This window comes from Meles meles, chromosome 6 (assembly GCF_922984935.1).
Source record: "Meles meles chromosome 6, mMelMel3.1 paternal haplotype, whole genome shotgun sequence".
Lineage (NCBI taxonomy): Eukaryota > Metazoa > Chordata > Mammalia > Carnivora > Mustelidae > Meles > Meles meles.
The window spans coordinates 120,080,809-120,102,984 of record NC_060071.1 but is presented as its reverse complement, the minus strand read 5'-3'; the positions used below and the strand labels follow the sequence as shown (position 1 = coordinate 120,102,984).

The window sequence follows — 22,176 nt, the reverse complement described above, 5'->3', positions numbered from 1 at the left end:
TCAGGCTCCACACTCAGTGGGGAGTCTGCTTGAGATTCTCAACCTGTTCCTCTGCTCTTCCTCTCTCTCTCTTTCTCCTTAAATAAATAAAATCTTAAAAAGAAAAAAGAATTGTAAAAATAGAGGTAACTTAAGAGACCTATAAGATAACATCAGGCAGAGTAACATCCACATTATAGGGGTCCCTGAAGGAGAAGAGAAAAAGAAAGGGGCAGAAATCTTATTTGCCAAAAACTCCTTAACCTGGGGGGGAAACAAACATCCAGGTATGGGAAGCCCAAAGAGTTCTAAATGAAATTAAACCAAAGAGATCCACGCCAAGGCACATTATAATTAAAATGTCATAAGTTAAAGAGAAAATCTTAAAAGCATCAAGAGAAAAGCAACTTGTTATATAAAAGAGAAACCCCACAAGACTATGAGCAGACTTTTCTGCAACTTCCAACCATAAATATTCTTCCTGGCAAGGTTATCATTCAGAAGTGAAGAAGAGACAAAGTTTTCCAAATAAGCAAAAGCTTAAAGAATTCATCACCACTAAATCAGCCGTATAAGAAATGTCAAAGGGACTTCTAAACTAAAAAGAAATGGCATTAATTAACAACAACAACAACAAAATGCAAAAGTAAAGATTTCATTGAAAAAGATAAATATATATAGTAAAGGTAGTGGTTAAATTACTTAGGAAGGTGGTGTGAAGGTTAAAAGACAAAAGTAGTAGAATTAACTAAAACTATATTAGTTATAAGATATATAAGATAAAAAGAGTTAAAGTGTAATGTCAAACACACAAAAACCTTGGGGGGGATAGTAAATATGTAGAGTTTGGGAATATATTCAAATTCAAGTTTCAAATTCAACCTAAAGGAGACTGGTATATATGCACAGTATATTCTATGTAAACCTTGTGGTAACCATAAAGTAAAATTTATAGTAATACATAAAAGAAAATGAGAAAAGAATCCAAACATAACACTAACGACAAAAAAGGAGCACAGAGAAAGTACGAAAACAGCCAGAAAACAATTAACAAAATGGCAATGATTACATACCTATCGATAAGTACTAAAAGAATTTAGTCAATGAACTAAATTCTCCAACAAAAGACACCGAGTGGCTGAATGGATTAAAACACACACATGCTTGCGCACACACACACACTCCAACAACAAGAAGACCCATATATGCGGCCTACATAGAAGAGACTCAATTTAGAAGTAAGGACACACACAGACTGAAAGTGAAGGAATGGAAAAACATATTCCATGCAAATGAAAACCAAGAGAAAGCTTATTTCCAACAAAATGACTTTAAAACAGAGACTGTAATAAAAGTCAGAGAAAGGCATTATGTAAGGATAAAGAGGTTAATCCAGCAAAAAGATACAGCATTTATAAATATATAAGTACCCAACATAGGAGCACCAAAATATATAGAGCAAATATTAACAGACATAAAGGGGGAAATCAACAGCAATATGATAATAGCAGGGGACTTTAGCACCCTACTTACATCAATGGATAGATCATCCAGACAGAAAATTAATAAGGAAACAGCAGCCTTAAATGAGACATTAGACCATATGGACTTGATATGTACAGAACTGTCTATCCAAAAGCAGCAGAATACACATTCTTCTCAAGTGCACATGGAACATTACCCATGATAGATCACAGTAGGTCACAAAACAAATCTCAATAAACTGATGAAGATTAAACTCATTTCGAGCATCTTTTCTGACTACAGTGGTATGAAACTAAGAATTAATTACAGGAAGAAAACTGGAAAAACCAAAACACTTGGAAATTAAACAACATGCTATTGAACAACTACCAGAACAAAATCAAAGACGAAATTAAAAAAAAAAATACCAAGAGACAAATTAAAACAGAAAAATGGCATAACAAAATCTGTGGATGTAACTATAGCAGTTCTAAGAGGAAAGTTCATAGTAATACAGGTCTACCTCAAGAATCAAGAAAAATTCCAAATAAACAATCTAATTTTATACCTAAAGGAACTAGAAAAAGAAGAACAAGTGAAACCCAAGGGTAGTAGAAGGAAGAAGATTAGAGCAGAAATAAATAAAATAGAGAATAAAAAGACAATAGAAAAGGTCAATGAAACTAAGAGCTGGTTCTTTGAAAAGGTAAATAAAATTGACAAACCTTCAGCTAGACTCACCAAGAAAGTTAAAAAGAAATAACTTAAATAAATAAAATAAAAAATGAAAGAGAAGTTATAAGAGATACCATAGAAATATAAAGGATTCTAAGAGACTACTATGAACAATTACATACCAACAAATTGAGCAAACTGGAAGAAAGGGATAAATTCCAAAAAACATACAATCTTCTAAAGTTGAATCAAGAAGAAATAGAAAATCTGAATAGAGTGATCTCTAGTAAGGATACTGAGGCTAAATCTTCCCAATAAGCAAAAGTCCAGATGTCTTCACAGGTGAAGTCTATCAAACATTCGAAGAAGATTTAATACCTATCCCTTTTAAACTCGTCCAAAAAGTTGAAGAGGAGAGAACACTCGCGAACTCATTTTAAGAAGCCAACGTCACCCTGATACAAAAACCAGATAAGGACAACAACAACAAAAGAAAATTTAAAGGCCAATATCCCTGAAGAACTATATATATCTATTAAGTCCATATGGTCTGATGTCTCATTTAAGGCTGCTGTTTCGGGGCGCCTGGGTGGCTCAGTGGATTAAGCCGCTGCCTTCAGCTCAGGTCATGATCTCAGGGTCCTGGGATCGAGCCCCACATCGGGCTCTCTGCTCCGCGGGGAGCCTGCTTCCTCCTCTCTCTCTGCCTGCCTCTCTGCCTAATTGTGATCTCTCTCTCTGTCAAATAAATAAATAAAAAATCTTTAAGGCTGCTGTTTCCTTGTTAATTTTCTGTTTGGACGATCTATCCATTGATGTAAGTAGGGTGCTAGAGATACAAAACTCCTCAACAAAATGTCAGCAAACCAAACCCAACAATACATTAAAGGATCATATACCATGATCAACTGGGATTTACTCAAGGGATGCAAGGATGGTTCGATATCCACAAATCAAAGTGACACATCACATTAGCGAAATGAAAGATAAAAATGATATGATCATCTCAATAGATGCAAAAAAGTACTTGGCAAAATTCAACATCCATTTAGGATTAAAACTTCTCAACAAAGTGGATATAGAGTGAATGTACTTCCACATAATAAAGGCCATGTATGACAAACACAATGCTAATTTTATTTTCAATGATGAAAAGCTGAAAACATTTCCTCTAAGATCAGGAACAAGACAAGCCCCACCCTTCCCACTTTTAGTCAACATAATATTGGAAATCCTAGCCACAGCAATTAGGCAAGGAAAAGAAATAAAGTTCATCTAAACAGGAAAAGAAGAAGTAAAACATTCACTATTTGCAGATGACATGCTATTATATGGAGAGAACCCTAAAGATTCCACCAAAGGCAAGGGGGACAAGAGCAAAAATAAATAAAACAAATGGGACTACCCATTTGTAGTCAACCCAAAAAGTTTCTGCACAGAGAAAGAAACCATCAACCAAATGAAAAGGCAACCTATATATTCAACAAGGGGTTAACATCCAAATATATAAAGAACAACAACTTAAAAACAAAAACCAAACAATCCAGTTTAAAAATGGGCAGAAGATCTGAATAGACATTTTCCCATAGAACACATACAGACAGTCAACAGGCAATGAAAAGATGTTCAGTATCACGAATCGTCAGGGAAATGCAAATCAAAACCGCAATGAGATATCACCTTCCACCTGTCAGAATGGTGAGTATCGAAAGGATAAGAAATAACAAGTGTTGGAAAGGACGTCAAGAAAAGGGAGCCCTTGGGGCGCCTGGGTGGCTCAGTGGTTTAAGCCGCTGCCTTCGGCTCAGGTCATGATCTCGGGGTCCTGGGATCGAGTCCCACATCGGGCTCTCTGCTCGGCAGGGAGCCTGCTTCCCTCTCACTCTCTCTGCCTGCCTCTCTGCCTACTTGTGATCTCTCTCTGTCAAATAAATAAATAAAATCTTTAAAAAAAAAAAAAAAAGAAAAGGGAGCCCTTGTGGACTGCTGGCGGTAACGTATATTGGGGCATAACTACAGAAACAGTATGGGGGCTCCTCAAAAAATTAAAAATAGAAGTACCATATGACCCAATAATTTCACTTTTGGATTTAAAGAAAATGGAAACACTAACTCATAGAGACAGAAGTACCCCTATGTTTGCTGCAGCATTATTTACAATAACCAGGATATGGAAACAATCTAGGTGTCCAACAATAGTTGAATGGAAAAAGAAGACATGGCCTGTGTGTGTGTGTGTGTGTGAGTGTGAGTGTGCAATGGAATATTACCCATAAAAAGAATAAAATCTTGCCATTTGTAACAACACAGATGGATCTTGAGTGTTAGGTTAAGTGAAATAAGTCAGAGAAAGATAAATACTGCATGATTTCACTTGTATGTAGAATCTAAAAAACAAAACAAACAAATGCCCAGATACAGAGAACAGACTGGAAGCTGCCAGAGGGGAGAGGGGTTGGTAGGTGTGAAAAAGATCAATGGAACCAGAAGTACAAACTTCCGGTTGTAAAATAAGTAAGTCATGAGGATATAATGCAGAGCATAGAGAATGTGATCAGTGTTACTGTATTACATTTGTATGGTGACAGACAGTAACTAGACTTATTGAGCTGATCATTTCACACTGTACACAAAAATTGAATCACTGTGTTGTACACCCGAAACTAACTTAACATTGTATGTCAGTTATACGTCAATAAAAATTTTAAAATTAGGTAGATTTATAACATGGAAATAAGTCCACAATGTAATTAGTTTAAGAAAATGTTATTAAAAGAGGGGCGCCTGGGTGGCTCAGTTAAGCGTCTGCCTTTGGCTCAGGTCTTGATCCTGGAATCCTGGGATCGAGTCCTGTATTGGGCTCCCTGCTCAGTGAGGACCCTTCTTCTCCCTCTGCCTGCCACTCCCCCTGCTTGTGCTCGCTTGCTCTCTCTCTAACAAATACATAAATAAAATCTTTAAAATAAATAAATTGTATTAGTTATTAATTTTTTAAAAAGAAAATGTTATTAAAGGATTTAAGACATTGGGGCACCTGGGAGCTCAGTGGGTTAAGCCTCTGCCTTCGGCTCAGGTCATGATCTCAGGGTCCTGGGATGGATCCCCGCAGCGGGCTCTCTGCTCAGTGCGGAGCCTGCTTCCTCTTCTCTCTCTGTCTGCCTACTTGTGATCTCTCTCTGTCAAAGAAATAAATAAAATCTTTTTTTTTTTAAGATTTTATTTATTTACTTGACAGAGATCACAAGTAGGCAGAGATGCAGGCAGAGAGAGAGAGGGGGAAGCAGGCTCCTCCTGAGTAGAGAGCCTGATGCGGGGCTCAATCCCAGGTCCCTGGGGAGCATGACCTGAGCCGAAGGCAGGGGCTTTAACCCACGGAGCTACCCAGGTGCCCCAATAAATAAAATCTTAAAAAAAAAAAAAAGGGTATAAGATATTATACCATTTTTTGCTAAATAATAAGTATGTGTAGAGGGAAAAAACTGGAGGGTTAGACACTTACCTGTTGCTCTTTCCTTTTTTTTTTTTTTTTTTTTTAATTTTAACCCACTGAGCCACCTAGGCACCGCTTTTTTTAAAGATTTTATTTATTTTTTTAAGATTTTATTTTTTTATTTATTTGACAGACAGAGATCACAAGTAGGCAGAGAGGCAGGCAGAGAGAAGTTGGGGGAAGCAGGCTCCCTGCTGAGCAGAGAGCCTGATGAGGGGCTCGATCCCAGGACCCTGAGATCATGACCTGAGCCAAAGGCAGAGACTTTAAGCCACTGAGCCACCCAGGTGGTGCCCCGAGATTTTATTTATTATTTATTTGAGAGAGAGAGAGCGTGCGAGCACGTGTACAAGCATGGGGAGCGACAGGCAGAAGGAAAGGGAGAAACAGGATCCCTGAAGAGCAAGGAGCCCCATGCAGGGCTCTATCCCAGCACCCTAGGATGGTAATGGAGCCGAGGCAGACGTTTAACTGACTGAGCCACCCAGGCACCCCCAACTGTTGCTTTTTCAAGGAGGTGAGATCATTGACTCTACGTTTCTACCTTACACACCTCTGCATTTATCAGAATTATTTCTTTACAAAGCATATATAACTTTTCTATTTAGAAAAAAATGAAGAGAGTTCTCTTTTTAACTATTTGATGAATTGAGTCCCTAACATACCTGCATACAGCCACTATGTAAAATGAGCCTCTATAACACATCATTTTACTAGCTGCAGGGTGCAGCAGCTATGAATTGAGTATAAACGATGTCTAATTGGTTTAAGTGATTCTTCATTACTGGATGTTTAGATTGCTTCCAAACTTTTGCTATTCTCAGCAGAACTTAGATGAAAATCCATGTGGTTAAGTATTTGCACATATTCTTTTTTTTTTTAAGATTTTATTTATTTGACAGAGATCACAAGTAGGCAGAGAGGCAGGCAGAGAGAGAGGAAGGGAGGCAGGCTCCCCAGTAAGCAGGGAACCCCATGCAGGGCTCAGTCCCAGGACCCTGAGATCATGACCTGAGCCGAAGGCAGAGGCTTAACCCACTGAGCCACCCAGGCACCCCTTTGCACATATTCTTAATGTTTCCTGAGAATAAATTCCTAGAAGTAGAAGGGTGGGCATAAGATGTGGGCACATCTAAGGACTCTTGACACACATTGCAAAATTGTCCCACAAAATGTCAATGCCAATTTACTTTCCAAACTGAAATACGGGGGGGGGGTAGTTTTTCCCCTTAGTAATTCTCAATTTTTAACAATTTTTCTCCAATTTTTAACAATTCGCTAAGCAAAATGACTTTTTTTTAGTTTGTATTTCTTTAATTACTAAGACAAATGAGATGTTCTGTATTCATTTATCATCTAGTTGTGTGATTTGCTGGTTGGTATCTCTTGCCTGCTTTTCTACTAGGATCTTCTTTCCGGTGCGTAAGAATGCTTCATGTATCAGCTCTTTGTCATTAAGGCTAATAAATGTCATTTGTCTTTTAGTTTTGGTTAAGGTTTTATGTTCAGAAACTTTTAAAAAAAGATTTACTTATTTGAGAGAGAGAGAGAGAGAGTAGGGAGGAGGAACATGGAGGAGGGACAGAGGGGAGGGAGAGTATCACAAGCCAACTCCTCGCTGAGCACAGAGCCTGCTGTGGGGCTCGATCTCACCACCCTGAGATCATGACCTGAGCTGAAATCAAGAGTCAGACACTTAAGCGACTGAGCCACTCAGGAGCCCCTGCTCAGAAACTTTTCATTGGTATAAATTTTTTCAACAATAAAATGCACTTGGAACTCCAAATTACTGATTTGTAAATGGGGATGTGAAATATAACCATTTGAAATACGACCCTGTATATTAGCAACTTTATCATTGGTTTTCATATCTTTTCGAGGAAAGCTACTCAAAGGCACACGTCACGACATTTCTTGAACCCTCCACGGCAACCAGCACACAGCCCAGAGCAGAACTCCAAGATGTCGGAGATGAAAACAGCACTGTGTCTGGGATTTGCTTTGAAACAGTCCAGTTCAGGGTGGGAGATGAAAACAAGACAGAAACAAAACAGAATCAGCCACATGTTAGTAATTGTTAACTCTGGCTGGGTAAGGGGTACAAGGGGTTCTTTATACTATTACTTCTTGTTGTATATTTGAAGATTTCTGTAATCAAAAGGATTTTTTCTCCCCCCCCCCCTTTATGGATTGGCCACCAGCTTCACAGTGGGGCCTTCTGGAATAACAATGGTGATGAATATGAACTACACACACATCAAGGCCACTTTTTATAGCATAAAAACCTTAAAAGCCCAGGCGTTGAAATTACGTAGGGCTGGGTATAAACACTTTCTAGTGTCAGTGACCTTGAACCAGTTCTCATCCTCTCTGAGACCGAGTTTTCCTTTATAAGGAAGGGCACTAGTAACTACCACAAAGGGTTCTGGCAAAGATTAACGGGTATAAAACTCAGTGCCTCGCACCCACCAGCACTCAGCAGAGGAGCCTTCATCATGACTCAGTGATGCACCAGCCTGACAAGCTCCAGCCAGCATTTCCTGGTGGTGTTAATCCAATACCCTTCTCCTACAGCTGAGTTTTCAGTTAATCGGTTTGGGCACCAGACAACCGCTTGGCAGAGGACTTGGCAGAACAGACGTCAGGAATTATGTTCCCGACACCCAGAAGAGAAAACAGATAAGGCCATAGGAAAGGACAAAGCACTTAACTCCCAACCTGACTCAGCGGGTCCCCAGAGAGCCTGAACTCCACATTCCAAGGATGCAATCAAGAACAAGAGTGATGACAACAGCGGGTCATTCCAAAATTTGACCAAACGCTGTCATCACCTAGAGAGCTGAAAATAACACCATGTCTGGGGCCCACTCCCCTCCCAGCATGCGGCGTGTGGACTGGGTACTGAGGTTTTTCAAGGTTGAACATGACCTAAAGCGCAGCCCCCCTGCTGTGGGGGCTGGGAAGAGGACAGGGCAAACAAAGAAGAGAACAGAGACCACCGCATCCCACATGAACCCCATTAAAACCAGCCCACTCATGTGGTCCCAAGCTGTGTCCCATGCCAAACAAATCTAGTCTTATTAGGGTTCCCTTACTCCCTCTATAAACTTCAAGAGCCCATTACTGGTAATAATTCACAGGGCTGAAATATGGTAGTAACATCAGGATGCGTGCCTATCAGTATTCTAAGGAGTACCAAAGTAACAGCCGGCCTCTGGATGCTGGTCTCACAAAACAAAACAACAAAGTCCGGCTAAGTGACGGAGGTGGCTGGGGGAGGCAGAAAGCGCGGTCTCACAGCTGTCGGGTAGCCTGTCCGTGCTCCTGAAGCACATTCAAAGAGGCAGCTTCACTTCGCGAAGTTACTGCAGCGTCTTTGATTAAGGCAAAAGCATATCCGTTTCAATCACCGTAACGGGGCGAGCGGGCCGTCGGGCCGCCGGCTGCCCACCGCGGTGAGCCGGCCTCGGGCCTGCGGACACATGGCAGTGCTTAGCGTGTCAGACACATGACGGGGTTCTTGACTGTCTAGCCAACCTTTGCTGAACTTCAAGGTCCCCTGTGTTTAGCGATTCCTCTCCCGGCAAACACCACCTGGTCAGGACCGGCCTCGCCAAAGCCAAAGCCGGCCAGCGGCTGTCTGTCGCCAGGCAGCAAAGCCCTGAGAGCCAGGAGGGCAGGAGTCAAACTTCTCACGAGCAACACCGGGGGTGACACAATCTTCGAGAAAGGGGAGAATGACGACCATCCACTTGGCCTCCTCCCCACGGCCTCTACCCCGGTTCCTGGCCCCAAACCTAGTGGAGAGAGGTCGGATTTTCTCCCCTATGCGGGAATTCCCAGCAGAGACAGACACAAACACCACCTGCCTTCTTTTCACCAGAATACATGAAGAATAAGAAATTGCAGAGGGAGAGGTTCAATGGAAAGTTTTCCTTTCCTTAAGCGACATTGTCCGTAACATCTTGGGAAGACGTGAGCAGTTCCGCCAGCGTAGATACGGGGAGGACGCTGAAGAAAATGCAGCATATTTAAATAGCATCTATACCTTCCAAGGGTTGGACGTGCACGAGCGTATGTAAATCCTCACCACAGCCCCATGAGGTAAGCTATCGTGATACTCATTAATAATAGTCATAACAAGAGTAACATATAATAACATACATAATGTAATGACTGTGATTATGTATGATAATAGTGGTGAGCATAATCTCCATTTTTCACATAAGGACACTGAGGCCCAGAGCTCTATGACTCGCCTGAGGGCTGGGTGCCTTCAGGATCCCCAGGGAAAACCACAGCAGGAGACTTCCTTCTTGTAGTCCACGCCTTAGAGCCTTCTGGAAAGCTGCGGGGGCAGGGCATGGCAGAACAGGGATGACTGAGGGCCTGGGAGAGGGAGGGGTCTGACTCTGAAGCCCAGCCCTGCGGCTCCCTGTCCCTGTGCGTGGGGATAACAACAAGTACCTCGTACCTCGCAGGCTTGTGGTGAGGCTTTAGTGAAAAAAGGAATAAAAGTGCTTCTTGAATTGTCGGCAGCCAAGGTCAATTTAACCCAGAGGCTCTCCATCCTGGCTGAACATTTGAATCAGCTGGGAACTTTAAAAAGTACGATGCCCAAACCCTTCGCCGCCACCCCTCTGCATTTCCACGCCAACAAGTGGTCTATCTGAAATCAGCAATCCCCAGGCCCGGTCCCAGAAAGAAACCAAAGGCCAGCCTGCACCGTCTGCCCCCTTGATTCAGAATTACAGGAAAGCTTTTAAACCTCAGAAGCCTCTGCTTCCAGCCCTGAGGCAGTGGGACTCCTCCAAATGCCGCTCTATTCCCCACGGGGAGAAGCAGGCACCAGGTCCACCCCCAGCCACATGACTGATTCACACTGGTCCAGTGTGACCTTCCCTATGTTCACCCGAACCACACCTTCCTCCAGCTGCCTCACACCTGGCAGACTATATACCCCATCCAGCCGAAAAGCTTTATAAAGGAGTGCCCTATTGTCCCGTGCTGCCTGTGTTTTAGAAAGAGTTGTGCCAACACCAGCATACCCAACGTCGATTCTACACAAAGCACTAACCAGAAGACCGTGCAGGATGAGAGGGGGGACGGCCCGAAGGCAATTTTTAAATCTGAGTGCATGCATGCACGTGCCTGTGTGATGTGCGTGCGTGTGCACACACACACACTCCAAGAATCATGGTACAATGTGTACTCAAAAGGAGCACTGCTCCGTTCAAGGACTAAAGGTGGGAAGAACGGGAGTGCAGAAGGGGTAGAAATAAATAGTGAAGGGATTACCAGGGTTGCCCTTGGAAACTGGCAGGGATAAGAAAAATAATCAGTCTGCATTTGACAGAAGAGAAAAATGGGAGACAGCCAGCAGGGAGGACGGGGACCAAGCAATGCCAGTTTCCTGGCTCAGACTTCCATGCCCCTTTTCAGGAGCCACTGCCAGCTGGCAAGGGATGGCACGAAGGGCCCAGGAGGGGGAATGCAGGCACCAGAAGGTAGCACAGAGGGGTGTCAAAGAGCCCTCCGCAGTTTCCCAGAAAGCAAAGGCTCTGAGGGGCCCTCCCACTCGCAAGCACCACCCCTCGGCTGCAGTCCAGTAAATGGGCCTGAGAGACTCGGCCAAGGCCTCACCTGGGTAAAGGAGCCATCCTCGCTGCACTCCGGGACAAACACCGCCTCCTGGGGCTTCTTGGCTTGCTCCAGGGCCTGAGCCCGCTCCAAGCGACACTTGCTCTGGCCAGCATCTATAAGAGGAGAGGAGGAGCGACTTTCTTACTTCCCTTAAATCCACACGGGAGCCATGAGACAAAATGGCTGCCCAGGCCTAGGAAAACTGAGACAGAGCCTCTCTGCGGGGGGGTGAGCCCCGTACCACCAACTGGCTTTTCTAACAACACAAAGTCAGTGGCTAGTACGTGCTGCTCAGCTTCCCCTTCCCCTTAGTGTTATTCTTAGAAAAGTTAGGGGGGGTGCATTTATACCAGATTCTGCTTATTTTTTTCTCCCAAATACCCTCAGCCCCTCCCATGGGGGGAAAAATGTCCCACTTCTATTATTTTTCACTGGGTTTATTGAAAATCTTGCAAGCCCAAGGGGTCTCAGAGATGTTTTAGAGTTCAAGAATGGCAAGTGCTGGGGCGCCTGGGTGGCTCAGTGGGTTAAGCCTCTGCCTTCGACTCAGGTCATGATCCCAGGGTCCTGGGATCGAGCCCCATGTCGGGCTCTCTGCTCAGCAGGGAGCCTGCTTCCCTTCCTCTCTCTCTGCCTGCTTTCTGCTTACTTGCGATCTCTCCCTCTATCAAATAAATAAATAAAATCTTTAAAAAAAAAAAAGAAAGAAAGAAAAAGAAAAAGAATGGCAGTGCTTTCTTTGGAAGATCAGAAGCTCTAAGGCGGCCTGCTTGGTCTCACACAATTCCTACAACAGCTCTAAGCAGCCCGGGGATCACCAACGCACATATCTACAGGGCGGAGGAAAGTGATATAAATTAGGGAGCTGAATCGGGTGTGCAAAGAATGGCACTCAGCTTGGAGACGCCACAACTGGAGAACAGGCCCCCCTTTAAAGGAGGGAGCTGCCACTCAGGTCTCACCATGTGTCTCCCTGTGGGAGGGAACACAGACCTAATACGATCAGAGCTTCCAATTATTTATGAGAAGTCTAAAAACCCAGATTTTCATGTTGAATCTCTCCACTTTTAAATGTTGTCTCAAATGTTTTTAATATTTTTAAACATGTGAGCAGCCCAAACAAAATACATCTGTTGGCCAACAATTTGGAAGCCTTCCCTATTCAGGAGCCAACAATAATGCCTTGCCATTTTAAGCATCTCCATTTACAAAAATAAAAAATAAAAATAAATAGCTCTAGCCAGATAGCAGTACATCCGCTAAGCCCTAGCCTGGTGGCAGTATTTGAAAGACAGAATAGTGCTCATTCCTTTGGGCAGGCCGGCTCGCCTTCCCCTAGTCCCCAGGGGAGGGGTGGAGGAGAGCAGCAAACACAAGGAATGGACTCATTCTGAGCCTCCCCCATGGACAGCGCCCCATGCAGGGCATGGTGGCACCTGCCTGGGAGCCTCCTGTCTGCTGGGCCGGTGTGCACACACTCACCTTTGCATCTGCCGCGATGCACCACGCCCAGGTTTGGGTCTCTGCACTTGGCTCGTTGGTACTCACACATGGACTCATAGGACCTGCCGTCGGAGGCACAGATGGGTTTGGGCTGAGTCCTGGAGCAGTGGAGGTTGCACTGAGGGTCACGGTCGCTTATGAGGAACTAGGTTGGAGAGAAGTGAAAGGGTGTCCAGGTTACTTTTGCAAGGAAAGTAGGGGTGAGTCCATGTCTCACAATACTGGTTTGCCTGGAGGAGCAAGTCCAGAATAAACCCAGAAAGTTATTAAACCCTAGAAGGGGAAGGGAACGGAGCAGCCATGAAGCCTAACCAAGGAAAGTATCCTGTGCTAAGTCATTCATAGGCAGGATCTCCTTAATCCTCGCAATGGCCCTGTGAAGTAGGAACTGTTTGTTTTGTAGATAAAGAAATTCCAGTCAGAAAGAGGTAACTGGTCCAACGTTACACAGCTATAAGTGATGGGCTTGAACCTAGATCAGTCAGAAGTCAAATCAAAGCTTTCACGACCAGGATATTCAGTCTCTCCATCCTCGCACATGGCCACACGACCTCTGCTTGGGTACTTTCCCAAATCCAGAACTCACTAGCAATCTCTACATTCCATCTTTGGAGAGTTTCGTGTATTAGAAAATAGCTTGGAGACCCAACTCCATCACCCTTCAATTTCTGCCCACTGCTGTCTGGCAGAATACGAGTGATTTTCTATGAGAAAGGGATTTCCTGATTTAAAAAGATCATAATAATCAGATTGGGAAACACTGAGTTAAACAGGTTCCTTTACTGCAGGACTTCTCAGACACCTTTGGTACGTCCTTATGCACCATGCTGGAAGCCAATTGTGTGCTACTCTTTCCATTGAGCTACTTCCCTTCCCTTGAGTCTGGACTAGCCTCAGTAATTTGACCAATAGCATGCTGTGGAAATGATATTTAGGACTTTTGAGCTTTCCAGCTTCCTCCCAGGCCTCTCGCAACACTCACTCTGGGGGAACTCAGCCACCCCGCAAGAAGCCTAACAACCCTGAAACCGCCGCACTATGAGGAAGCCCAAACTAGCATGTGCCAGAGCCACGGGCAGACAGAAATGCCCCACCAACCCAGGCACAGAGACCCAGTGAGTGAAGAAGCCATCTGATGAGTCCACCCCACCCCCACTCTCCTCTGATTGCAGCTACCAGATAGAAGTAAGTAATTGTGTGAGACGCCCCAAGTGAGGATCGCCCAGCTGAGCCCAGTCGACCCAGGGAGCTGTAAGGGATAGTAATACATCGTTGTGCTAAGCCACTGAGTTTTATGGTAGCTGGTTACACAGCAAGAGATAAGCTTAAGAGATAAGAGATAAGAGACTAGGGGGATGTAAGACAACGCATCTCCCACTTACTTGACCATGAACACTTTTATCAGCACCTATAGGATACAGCAGGAAAATAATAATTGGATCCTACAATAATGAGCTTCTGTTGAATAACCCATGATGAGGCTGCACGGGCCTTGAGAGCTGGATCCATTCTTAGCCATCCCTAAATACCAGAGTTCTAGGCCCACTCAAGGCTCCCTACCAGCACAAGCTGACAGAATGCATATCTCACCATAATGCAGGCAACGTCACGAGCGTACATCTGGCCATTGGTGATACTAGAGTTGACTGAATAATCATGCCAAGCTCATAGGGTTTAGGGGACGTGTGAATACGACCCCTGTTTCGGGTGTATCTTGAGGCCCGTTGTGCAAAGCAAATAAATGAGAACTTGACCCTTTTCCAGAACAGCAGAGGGAGACTGGAGGCAGCATCACGCCCTTCAAGGGAGCACTAGGGACACCCCTACCCCCCATACTGGCCAAATTCCTAGTGAGTCCAAGCCCATCCACTAGCACACAGACCGCCTCCCAACTATAAAACCAGTCCCTCCCACTAGCCTGACCTCCTTCAGCACAGGGAGGGAGCAGCTGTGGGCTGAAACCATGCTGGCCTCCTCAGGATGGGCAGTGCAACTTGTCTTCCCTGCAGACCCTTGGGGCTCCCACGTGCACGGGCTCAACCTGAGTCCTGCCCAAGCCCAGAGGGAAATGCCCTGAGTGTCTCATGAGAGAGTCCAGCGTTCTGGGATTGTAACTAACACTGCAGAGAGCCACATCCGGAGGAAGCCCGCTGCCTCCCAGGCCACCGCGCAGAAGGAAGAGCTGAAGCTCACGAGATAGCAATCAGGGGTGGCATCACCCACACCTCAACCCTGCATGGGATCCCCAGCCTTACTCCCCTCGGGTTGCCCCCGCTTTAAACCCTAGAGCAGAATCCCATCATCCCTGGGGACTTCCACGCGGTCTCCTAGGCCTGGCAGACTCTGACCCTGGGGCCCCTCCCTGGCCTCAGCTCTTAGGGCCTCGTCCCCACCCTGCTCACCGCTGCTTGGGTACACTAGCCTGCTTTCCATTTCCCAGAGGGGCTCCATTTGCTCCTCCCTCCAGGCCTTTGGACACACTTCCCTCCCACCCCTCCGTCGGATTTCGGCTCATATCGTCTGTTTTAGGAGGCTCTCCCCGACTCTCACAGGTGCCCTATAATAACCCCTCACGCCTCAATTTTCCTTCACGGCACTTAACATGGTTTGTGATGATGAACTGTATGATCTGATTAACGGTGGAACCCCCGACTCTGAACCCTACAAAGACAAGGAGAACGTCTCTCCTGCCTGTGAACGCATCCCCGGCATCTAGGACAAAGCTGGGCGCCCGAGCATTTGAAGGGTGAATGTGATCTTGTCGCAGCCTCTCCCACATGGTGTTGCCTCCAAACCAGCTGGCGTCATGTGACCGGCCTGGCTTTGCAGGCTCCCGCCACCCCAGGAGATCCCTGGGCTGTGCCCCCACCCCCGTCTCCCCTGCATCTCCAGGCAGACAGAGGTGGTCCACAGCTTCCTGTCCTGGCTCCACCTCAAAATTTAAGTTGTCTCTGAGACTGAGAGGTAGGTGGGTCTTTTCTCTCCTACCCGGCCCAGAGCCCTCTGCCACTACAGGCCTCCCATCTACGACAGACTGCGCACCAGGGAAAACTTGGAACACAAAGGTCCATCTGGATGAGGCAGGTTTGGGGAAGCCCCGGCCACAGGCTCCTGAATGGGCACAGGATACAGGCAACTGCAACCAGCAAAGCTGGCCTCAAACATCTCCCTTCCTCCCTCTGTGTGGCCCTCCCAGCCCCCTTCCTAAAATGTCTGCAGCCTAGAAATGCAGCTGGATCTGCCTTTGTAACTCTGCCTGGTGAAGAGGCAGTCCCCAGCCAGACGGTGGCATTGGTATCCTCCCACCCCAGCTTCCAGGCCAACCTGTAACCCCAAGACTGTCTGAAAGCAGGCCAAGGCACTGCTGTTATCACACAGCTTCCCACCAGTGCCCCCACGGGCCACTTACCTGAAGTGACACCTGCTCATAAGACCTGTTTTGTTAAGTGATTTTGCCATGGGAATCAGCAGGGGCCAAGGGAAAACATGTCCTTTTTTTTCTCATGGTCAGACAAGGATGGAAATATCTGTATCTTCTTTTTTTCTCTTTTTATTTTAAGTAGGCAGCATGCCCAGCGCTGAGCCCAATGTGGGGTTTGAACTCATGACCCTGAGATCAAGACCTAAGCTGAGACCAAGAGTCTGATGCTTAACCGACTGAGCCACCCAGGAGCCCCAGAACTATCTGTATCTTCTAGAGCCCAGGAAAACCAAGGAACTCATCCTTGGTCACAAAGGGATTGGCATAGCCTCAAGAGCAATAATTATAAAAGCTGATAATTAGGTTTCACTTATGATACATTAACGAATTTAACCCTATGAGGCAGGGTAAGTTACAATCCTCATTTTACAGATGAGGAGACCAAAGCCCAGTGACCCCTCCAAGCACATACGTGTGTCAGATCTGACACCCCCCAGCCTGGCTTGGACTCTGCTCCCAACTACACCCAAACGCACTTCTTCATTATTCCAGAGCAAGGCCACAAGTAGGAGCTCTGACCCAGTTGCAAAACGGAATTCACAAAATCAATAACGATTTACCAAGAGCCTACTGTGTGCCAGCCGCCAGCCGCTAAAGATCCAGACCATATAGGCCTGCCTTCCGGGCACCTGAGGCCTCCTGGGAGAAGCTCCTCACAGGGCCCTTGTTCACTTTAAAAAGGAGGGATCAAAAAAGACAAAGTGTCTTTTCAAACTGAAGGAGATTGCCTCGTTCTCCCTTCCTCGGTGCACGGGAGAGGAGAGCTGTGGGCGTCACCGTGGCATTGAACGACAAGCCATAAATTTGGTTTGGAAATGGCTAGCTCTGGGCCAACAGAGACGCTGCGGCAGCCGTGCCAGAGACCAACTTAACGACTGGGGGAACATTCTGTCTGCAAACAGACAGGTTAAAGAGCTTCAGAAGAAGCCCCACCTACCCCAACACACGGAGATCCTTCCCACCTCCACAGGGGCTCCCAAATGGTTCTATCTAGAAATTACTGGTCCCTGAGGCCAAGGAAAAAAGTTGCGAGACGGCATGGGGCCATTGCTAAAAGACTCTTCCACCGTCTGTGGTGTCCTATTTTCATCTGTTTCAGGAACTGTGTGTATTTGTGGTTGTTTAAAAAAAAAAAAAAAAAAAAAAAGGCAATGAGTTCTACAAAATGGACTTTTAATAGGATGACTATGCCCTAATGGATCACCCAAAGCTCCAGGGCCCAAGGGGATCACTTTGGGTCCACAACTCGGCTTATTCATCCACCCGTTTATCTACTTTTGTCTTCAGTAAGCCAGTATGATGCACCCAGCCCTGCAGGAGGCCTGGCAGGCAGAACACACCCACCCGGGTCCTGCCCCCACTGGGCTTGCACTCTGGAATGGAGACAAGTGAGCCGGCAGTGGCCATCCAGCAAGGGAACAGGATACTGCAGGACCTAGAGAGCATTGAGTCCTAGGGACCCCACAATGCCAAAAGCCACACAGTCCAACAGAATATTCTGCAATGACAAACATGTTCTATATCTGTGCTGTCTAACACGGTGGCCACAAACCACATGCGGCCATTAAACACTAAAATGTAGCTAATGCCACAGAGGAACTAAATTTTTAGTTGCATTTAATTTTAGTTACCTTAAATTTGCATAGCCACATGTGGCTAAGGGCTGCCGTGTTCAAGAGCACGGCTATTGAGGGGAAGGGAGAAAGGTTCATCCTCTCTGGAGCTTCTCCTGGTTGAGCCAAGCTAAGACTCATTGGTCCAAGGCAAAAGAGAAGCAGAGCCTGAGGGCACGTTCCACATTTTGAAGCTGGACATGAAATCAGTTCGTAACTTATTGACCAACAGCACCACAGCCCAGAAGTTTCTCAGTCTACCTGAAGTCACAATGGTGGCTTTTCCCTCTCTTCCGCGGGAGTTAGGAGCTCAGGCTACAAGTCCCAAGTGCCAGCCTGTGGCCTGGGTCAGTTCTCTGGGCACACAGACCAAACTCAGGAGTCTGAGTCACCCTGGGGGATCCTGAACCCCAGAGCCACAGACGTCTATCGTGGGCTCAAAAGCAGCCACGGTTGTAGGAAGATTTTGGTGTTGGGCAGGCGCAAACTGTCTCCCCAGCTAGACAAAGCATGAACCATTTCCCTTGGGGGGCGGTGGGGGGTGGGGCAAGGTATTTTCATAAAAATCCTCACATATATTCCCTTCCTTCTTCCTAACCAAAAGACAACAAAAACAAAACAATTATGCTAAATATGATTGTGTAATACGGAAACCAAACAAAAGGGGCCAGGACAATTGTGAGTTTGCCGTCCTCTGCTACTCCCACCCTCTCTCCTTGGGGAGTGAATGATTCCAAAGCAAACACACGGCAGTTTGTGTTCTGCTCACATTTGTAAAGTAGGACAAGCCCTTGAAATACACGTAAACAATCCATCCTTCCTGGTGGAAAAGTAAGCTACCGGCTGGGGGCCATTTCTCCATAGAGATGGAGGTAGACAAAATCAGAGTCAGACCAACAAGCCTTTCTCCCTGAAATGCACGCATGCCCTTCTTAGCCCTCAGGTTCCAGCAGTGTGGCAGGCAAACTCTGCCACAGTTTTGGCACAGAGAGGCCATGCCAGTACCACAAGCCGTGTTTGGTTGGACTGACTGCCAGCTTTCCATGACGAATAGGGAACAGCAGAGGCAGCCTAAAGTGCAGTCCTTTACAATATAGAATTGGCTTTGCAGTCTTAACTTCCACCTGTACTATGCTGGTTAACCAGTAGCTGAAATTCTAAGTCAGCATTTTCCTGGTAACACGCATATCTCTCAGTTTTTTCCCAGGTGTAGAAGATGGGGTGGTGACCCACCCACTGGGCTTAGAAATGTGAAGGCCACAATGTGGAGTGGTAAGGGGCATTCCCCTTTATGATAACAGGTTCAAAAATCACAGGTCAGACTCCACCGATCTGAGGTTTCTCTTTAACAAGTGTGTGCATAGCACAGCTTCTGCCACTCACTTTCAATATTTTTCCTTTGCTTATCTGTTGCTGTAAAGCAAACCAGCCCCATATTCGTTGGCTTTAAACAACTAATCATTTCTCCCGAGTCCATGGGTTGGCGGGGCTCAGCTGGGAGGTTCTTCTGCTCCACGTGGTGCCAACTGAAATAACATGCTTGGGCCGCACTCCACTAGGAGCTTGGCTGGGGCTGGAACGGCCCTTGTGGGGTCCCTCACTGGTGCCTCCATCGGGGTTAGTTGGGCCTCCCTCTCCAGCAGGCTTTCCTCGTTCATCCATGATGATTTCATTCAGTCCTTTCTCTCTTGCCTAGAGGTATGACTGTACCTCCGACCTTTCCTCCCCATTCCCGTCCAAATTCCATAGCCCACAGAGGTTATCATCCTAAAGAGCAAAGGTTTTCATGTTTAAACGCCACCGTTATTTAGTGCCTTGGAGCTTCTGGGGCCTCGTGTTCACCCTTTCACCCAAGCCCTCAACACACTGCACCATCATTTGTGTGTTCACGTGTGTGTGAAGGACCACCTTGCCCTCTGTGGCTATGCGGGGCCTCACACAGTGCCTGATCTACAAGAGTGGTTCGATACCAGTTTGAGGGGGAATGGGGTGACTGTCAAACCGTACCGAAAACATATCCTGGATAAAAGAAGCTCCTTTTTTAAATTTTTTTAAATCAGGTACTATGGAAAGAGATATTCTTTTTTTTTTTTTTTAGATTTTATTTATTTATTTGAGAGAGAGAGAGAAATAGAGAGAGAGGGAGCATGCGTGAGAAAGGGGAGAGTCAGAGGGAGAAGCAGGCTCCCTGCTGAGCAGAGAGGCCGATGCCAGACTCCATCCCAGGACTCCAGGATCATGACCTGAGTGAAAGGCAGTCGCTTAAGCAACTGGGCCATGCAGGCGCCCGGAAAGAGATATTCTTTGGCCAACCACTACCAAAAGCTTAAAACTCTCAAACACATAGAGGAATATAAGCTGCTTATTCTCTTCTTTCCTTTTAAGGAACATCTATTAGATAAGGAAAGCCATGCATTAAACATGGGATTTTCCCCTCAAATTAAAAGAAATCACAAAGACATTGAAGGAATTTACCAGAGTGGCTGAGGCAGAACCCACATACCCACGGCAGATGCCATCATGAAGCAGCCAAGCGAGGCTGGCCCAGTGGGAATGCTCCTCACGCAGGCCCCCAGACGCCTTCCTGCTCCCCTTCAGATCAGTTGTTCCCTCCATAAGGTAGGCAGTAATCTGAGAGGCCCAGGCTGGCTGTGTCTGAAATGAGTGTGTGTCAAGGCGGAAAACTGTGTTAATTTAACAGCCAGCATGGGGAGCACCGTGCTTTTTCCTGCTTCTGCCTTATGCAAGCACTTGACTAAGAGCAACCACCAGATGATACAATAGTATCAATGATTCATTTATTATATGTCAGGTTTTTGACACCCTGAATTCACTTTTCCACAGAATTAAGATTATAAGTCATGGCGAGCCTCCTGGCCCAGACTGCAGATGCCCACTTGGAAGGAGCAGGCAGGGGAGGGATCTCTACCTGTGTGCCTGCTGTGTAGATGACAAGCACAGTGAAGGCCCCTCGCACCCAGGCCCCCGGTGAGCCCCCCTGGGACTGTTCCTTCTGCCTCAGGACCTGCTGGCCCTTCTCTGTGGACTGTGCCCCAATCTCATACCTCCTTTCATCCTTCCAATCTCAGCGCAAATGCTGCTTCTTTGAGGCACTGACTTCCCAGACCGGATCCCTGTGACGAGCCTCCTTGACAGCTTTTTTCCCACTGTGGTCTGTGTCACGACTGTCATTTAACGACCAGCAGTCCCACTGTACATTTCTTGCCGAGGCACCAAGATCTGGGGGCTACACCGCTGGATCCCTAGTGCCCAGCAGGAGCCTTGCCCAAAGTGAGCACTGGAGAAATACTGGCTGAGCCGACGGCCGAGGAGGAAGCCAAGGCCCCCAGCCAGGTCAAGCTAGTGAGTGGCGGAGCACACTCTATGTCTGCCTCGGAAGGGCCAGACTCTTTCTACTACACCTCGAGGGGCCTCCTTTGGGGTGGGGGCGGGGGGCTCTTGTGTTGGCTCTGGCAGCGGTGCCCAGGGTCTCCGGGGTCCCTGGGTGGGCAGGAGAGCACAAGGGTCACAGGCAAAGCAAGCTTTCCTCAGGGAGGACTGTTTTTCCCATCATGTTTGTAAGTCAAAGCCCAGCTCAAGGGTTTAGAGCTCAGACACCACAAAGCATTTCTGGGAGGTAACTCTTTGCCACTGAAAGGAGAAAAAGCCGCTCCTGGAGCCAGTGCCTGGAACAAACAGTAGAGAACCGCATTCCAGATGTCTAGCTGTAGTTCAGCCTCTGACTCTCTAAGCAGGGACTATCCGCCTCTTGTCACTTGCCTCACCAGCTGCAAAACCGGACTTTGGTCTTTTCCCCCCCGGGGCTTGCGTCTTTGGGAATGAAGAGCCATTTCACATTAAAACGTCAGTCACCCACCCGCTATCTAATCCATCATCTGCATGGAAAAGCCACATCCCGATTTCTGCCAGCTTGCTCTCACCCTTCCCTGACCCCACAGCCACTGCATTTACACAGGTGCGAAGGAGGGTCTCGATCTGGCGGCTGCAGAGTGGGGCTGAGAAGATGGAGGAGGGGAGATAAGGGAGGTCAAAGGGAAGGGGAGGTCTGCAGCCTCCCCGGTGTCTGCTCTTCTTCCACACACCTTCACCGCGGGGCTTGACAACAGCACGCACCCCGATTAAAGGGCTTTTCACGCTGCTGAGGGAAAGCAGACGTCCCCCTCCAGCTGTTCGGCAGCTGGAACCACTTCTGTTGTTTTAGCCAGGAGAGGCCTGACCTTTGTCACCCGGCTCCCTCCCCAAGGGAGGAATTTAGTGGTCACCCCACCCCATCTACCCAGCTTCCCCCCTCCACTGTGCCCCCCAAC

At 46.7% G+C, this 22,176-nt stretch overlaps 1 protein-coding gene across 5 annotated transcripts in view; it reads right to left on the bottom strand.

Annotated features, from left to right (window-relative positions):
• The window catches only part of SMOC1 (SPARC related modular calcium binding 1), a 150,464-nt gene that overhangs the window by 70,479 nt on the left and 57,809 nt on the right, over nucleotides 1–22,176 (bottom strand). For all 5 annotated transcript variants that reach the window (XM_046009035.1, XM_046009036.1, XM_046009037.1 and 2 more), the window contains exons 2-3: nucleotides 12,734–12,899; nucleotides 11,252–11,364 (exon numbers count right to left, since the gene is read on the bottom strand). In XM_046009035.1, coding sequence (XP_045864991.1) covers nucleotides 11,252–11,364; nucleotides 12,734–12,899 — 279 coding nt within the window. The remainder of the gene's footprint in view (nucleotides 1–11,251; nucleotides 11,365–12,733; nucleotides 12,900–22,176) is intronic.